The sequence below is a fragment of the Vollenhovia emeryi genome, unplaced genomic scaffold (assembly GCF_000949405.1).
Source record: "Vollenhovia emeryi isolate VEMERY1.0 unplaced genomic scaffold, V.emery_V1.0 DF941033.1, whole genome shotgun sequence".
Lineage (NCBI taxonomy): Eukaryota > Metazoa > Arthropoda > Insecta > Hymenoptera > Formicidae > Vollenhovia > Vollenhovia emeryi.
In genome coordinates, this window is record NW_011965333.1 from 1 (window position 1) to 5,256 (window position 5,256).

At 34.1% G+C, this 5,256-nt stretch overlaps 1 protein-coding gene across 1 annotated transcript; it reads right to left on the bottom strand.

Moving 5' to 3' along the window:
* Window positions 1-1,325: 1,325 nt before the first annotated feature.
* LOC105571208 (laccase-2-like) lies at window positions 1,326-3,186 on the bottom strand. The gene is made up of 3 exons (XM_012028678.1): window positions 3,056-3,186; window positions 2,456-2,585; window positions 1,326-1,532 (listed from the first exon to the last, which is right to left on the bottom strand). The coding sequence occupies exons 2-3, from the start codon at window positions 2,477-2,479 to the stop codon at window positions 1,341-1,343; spliced, it is 216 nt and encodes a 71-aa protein (XP_011884068.1). The 5' UTR covers window positions 2,480-2,585; window positions 3,056-3,186; the 3' UTR covers window positions 1,326-1,340.
* Window positions 3,187-5,256: the final 2,070 nt, after the last annotated feature.

The window sequence follows — 5,256 nt, forward strand, 5'->3', positions numbered from 1 at the left end:
GGTGGGCGTCTCAATCAATTCGACCACCAAGGCATATGCCGAGGAATTGGTTGAGACGCCCGCCTAGCGCGTAGGGAACTCCAGGTTCAAAACCTGGCTGGGGTAATATTTATCACCTTAAAAAATAATCTTTTACATAAAAAAAGGTAAAAAAGACGCCAAGTATATAAGCGTCATCCAATCAAGAATTATATTATTTAATTATTTAATTATTTGGATATTTTTTATTAGAAAAGAACATTTTTATCTTCTCTATCCCCCCCTCCTCCAAGTATCTTCTCCACAAAAGTAATGATATCATAAAATGGCGCCAACTAAACAGAACATTTATACAAACTAGGTACTTTATGATTTTTTATATTAAAATGTTATATCCAAACAATCGAGCATAAAATTTTATCGGAAGAAATAAAAGAAATATTATAATATTACTGAGACAAATTACACAGCCCCACAAAAAAAAGTTGTCTGGCCCTAAGACCAGACCGGTGTGTTTTTATGTATTTTGATCCGCTGAATCTGAATCCGAGGTCAGAATTGAAGAATTACTAGCTTTAACGTTCCTAACCTCAAAAAATTCATAATTTCACGAAACGGGCAATTTTGCTAGACGTACCCACCCCTCGGTCCACGGAACTAAAATAATGTGAACATGTTTTTTTGAGTATTTTGACCAGCTGAATACGAATCCGTGGTCAGAAATGCTCCATCAGGTCTCAAATTCTCCCTAAACTAAAAAAATGCATTAAAACGCGCCACCTCCCTTGATATCGACGCTCCATTTCTTGAATGTCCTGATGGAATCGTACCTAATACAATAGGCACAGTAGCAAAATATTGAGCTATCACAACTAAAATATTAGCTGTCCCTATTTTGCTAAGTTTTAGCTACAGCAGCTACATTGTTTTTTCCGTGTAGCGTCTCGAAACGTCTACTTCGAACGGCTGTCACTATAGTCAACTAGCACCTTGAGACCCACAACTATAAGTGTGTATATCAATACAACATATACGTATAAAGTTCGAGAAAATCGGTGAGGCCACTACTTGATACTCCCCTTCTAAGTGCCGTACAAAAACCGCGATTCTCCTGCTGGAGCAATATTTCCAAACATTTACTTATGATACTACTTTTATTTAAAATTTTTTTACGCAAGAAAAAGATTCTTTTACTCTATACTGTCACTCTTTGATTATTTTGTTTTGAGAGAAATAAATTGGACTTCTTGTATATAATTTTTTTCACTTATGAAGATTCTCTGTTATTGCAATAACTGTAACTTTGTTTGACATAAATCGATTTTTTTGGTCATTTTCTCTATGAAAAGACTAAAATAATATTAAGATAAAAATATTTTATTACTTATTATGTACCTGAATGTATTAGCTGATCCAATTGGACATTGCGTCAAGTATGGTACGCCATCATAATATTGATATCCATTTTGAAAAATGCCATGCCAATGTATACTCGCTTCAAGACCTTCGGCTTCATTCTTTAAATCAATGATAAGGTAGTCGTTTCTGCAAACCTAAAAAGTAATTAACAATATTAATTACATAACAATTAATTTTTAACTCGGTCCTTTTCAGATATAAATCCAATTGAAACTTAAACGCCATTTAGGACCTGGCATAGGTGGTGGCCATTAAATTACTAACAATTAGATATTAACTTGAGATGTGATAAAAGGCGGACATTTGGATATTCCCGTGATGTCACACTGATGTAATTTGGACATCTCAAGATATCTCTGGGATATGGGATATCCTTAAACAGATATCACACTGATATCACTGTGATGTCGCTGTGCTATGTGGGTTCTTATATTGTACATACACACATTCTGTATTTCAGCTTCTACAATTTAATTCTTTTGTTGATTTTTTGCTGTCACATTTAATGGGTGACACTTGAGAAGGACCAGTATTACTGGTCGAAACGTTGTGTATCATTTGAAATATATTATGCCAATTATTGTCAATATAACCCTTTAATTGTTGTAAAAAAACATGTTTATATTAGTTTAGTTCCGCAGACCTAGGGGTGGGTACGTCTAGTAAAAGTGCCCGTTTCGTGAAATTATGCGGTTTTTTGTAGTTAGGGACGATATATCTAATTGTTCAATTCTGACCTCGGATTCAGATTTAGCAGGTTAAGATACATAAGTATACACTTATGTGGTCTTAGGCCCAGATAACTTTTTGTGGAGCTGTTATTTTTTATTAAACTTCTGAACTGATTGTGAGTGTTTTAAGTTTGGAAATGTTCTGCTATGTGGACCGCAACTTAACCTGGTATTATTTTGTGAATAAAAACTAATAAAAATATTTACAAGCGCAAACCCTATATTGGATTGTGTTAGTAAAAAGATGGCTGAGGAATCCTCTTAATAAAACAATTGTTATATTAATGAAAGATTCTATTGTATTATTACTTGATATATTACTATACCTGAATACTTGGACCTGGAACCATGCGATTGATAGAAAATATTGTTTTCTCAAATCCGTCACTTATGACACATTGACACGATGACGTAATTCTTGAATCATTCACCGGTGTTTCGCAGAAATCGCATGCACTAAACGTAATGAAAAAGTTCAAAAATAAATATTTTTATAAATTCTTTTAAACGCACACGTGCAAATATATGCTTGCGTGTGCGCTTAAAAGAATGTGCCTGTGTATCTGCATGTATTCTATTTTGATCATACTATGATATCTCATAAATTTGAAACTATATAAAAATAATTTTTCATAAAAATTACTTAATTTCGTAAGTAACGGTAACCGACGTAACTTTCACCTTAGCTAGTGCCCGCAAAATTACTTTTATTTTAACTTAAAACGTTTGTATATTTTACATAAATAATGATATCTAATCTTAACGACCAACACGGGCCAGTGTTTTCATTTTAAAAAACAATACATTTTACAATGTTTCGGTCCCGGATTTAGACCCTTCTCAAGTAATCTAAAATTATATATAACTCTGCACGAACATTGCTTAATAAAATAATTACAACGAAAACAAGCCACAAACATTCATACCTGTTACAAAATTATTGAAGATCACATTAATTGTTTGGCCAATACATACACAGTATGTACACAGCTTACTAACATAGTGGTATTGGCAGCATATTCCTGAGACCAAATCAAGTAAAAAAGTCCTGTACTACTTTTCCCTCTGACAAACAGTTATCGAAATATCATAAGCTAAACATTGAAAAAGTTATAAATTTTCTCTTGAACATCTCAAAAAGTATTAGGCAAATAAAAAAATGTTTCAGACAAAACTTACGTACTTTTTAACGTGGAATGCGAATCTGTTATAAAAAGTGGGGGTTCCCATTTTAGATTTTAAAATTGTCCCCCGCCCCACCCACAGGGGTGGGGGTGGGGTGGTCAATTTTGGTATCATTCGATAGCTCTTTCAAAAATAGGAAATACGTATTTTTCCCTTTTCCGATCCACCCACAATTTCTCGGGATATTCAACCGTTCCGGGACTTTTAGACCACCCTGTATGATTTCAGATTACTTGAGAAAGGTCCAAATCTGGGACCGAAACGTTGTAACGTGTTTCGTTTTTAAATAGAAACATTAGCCGGTGTAAGTCGTTAAAATTAAATATCATTGATTTTTAACTACTGACGATATTAAATTTATCTGTGAGTTATTTTACATAAATTAATTGTTTACAATGTACATATTCTGTATATAAATATAATATTCATGACAAACTTAATATTTCATGAAATATTTCCTATTTTATATAAAAATGTAATATTTCCTACTTTATATAAAAATATATCACAATAAAATATGAAATACCTAGTAATATTCGCTATTCGATGGATTTATCAGCATACTTTTATGAACACAATAATAAGATACAATAATAGATATATGTATGTATAAAAAATTAATATTATTAGATGTACAAATGAATAATCCAAATTTTTCAGCAATATTTAAGATTTATTTTAAAAGAAAGTAAAACAAATGTGTCAATCAAAGTATTCGTCGTTGCTTTTTAGAGCTTTAAGCCATCTGTCAGGTAATTGATGAATTCCACCTCGAAAAAATGTTGTGTCTTTGGATACGATAAGGTCGTCGAGCCATTTTCGGATTTCATCTACTAATTTGAAATGCGTATCGGACAAGACATGTTGCATCGACTGGAACAAGTGGTAATCGGTAGGAGCGATGTCTGGTGAATACGCCGGGTGCTGCAAAACATCCCAGCCAAGACTCATTATGATGTCTTTTGTCGTAGAAGCAACGTGTAGCCTAGCGTTATCATGCAACAATTTCACAGGACGTTCTTCTTTGCCAGTATACGGGCGTTTTCGTTGTAATTCTTGACTCAAACGGATTAATTGATCTTGGTGGCGGTCCGCAGTAATTGTTTCATTCGGTTCTAATAGCTCATAATAAATCACGCTCTTGGTATCCCACCAAATGCAGAGCATAACTTTCTTTCCGAAGCGATTCGGCTTCGCACCCGATGTTGAGGGTTCGCCAGAATTTACCCATGATTTTCTGCGTTTTAGATTGTCATAAAGTACCCACTTCTCATCACCCGTAACAATTTTACACAAGAAAGACTTTCTATGCTGCTTATTGAGAAGAGAAAGACATACTGCTACTCTCTGATTTTTGTTGGCTTCACTGAGTTCATGCGGAACCCATTTTCCTTCTTTATGAATCTCCCATCTCGTGTAGGCGTTTGGAAATAGTTTGTTGTTACTCCTAACTGCTCTGCAAGCTCTTTTTGCGTTTGCGCTGAATTCTCAGCGAGAAGTTGCTTCAAATCATCATTGCCGCATTTTCGAGGACCCCCAATGCATTGTTTGTCACTCATTGTCAGACTGAAATCGCCGCTTTTAAAGCGTCTAAAGCAAAATGCGCACACATCGTACGATACAACACCTTCGCCGAGAAAGGAACAAATCGATTCGCATGCTCTTACAGCATTTTTTGCTTCCTCATAGAAGCTTTGTTTTCGTGAAAAAATTTTTTTCAGTTTTCAATGCCATTATGTTTAGAATGTTGTAAAACATTGTAAAAAACAGGTTTTTAAAATCTGTGCAGATTTTTGTCCGTATTTTTGTACGCACTCTCACTTCCGTAATGTTTGAGATATCGCCTTCTACTTTGGCATATTAATAGAATGTCATTAAAAGATGGCTGGTATTGTATTTGACGATAATCGTTACAAGGGTTTAGTTTATACATACATATATA

Bases quoted from the DNA above. Each gene is read 5' to 3' on its own strand.
- LOC105571208 (XM_012028678.1), bottom strand. From the start codon at position 2,479: ATGGTTCCAGGTCCAAGTATTCAG. The intron at 1,533-2,455 runs GTATAGTAATAT...ATTACTTTTTAG, and splicing joins TTCCAGGTCCAAGTATTCAG to GTTTGCAGAAACGACTACCT.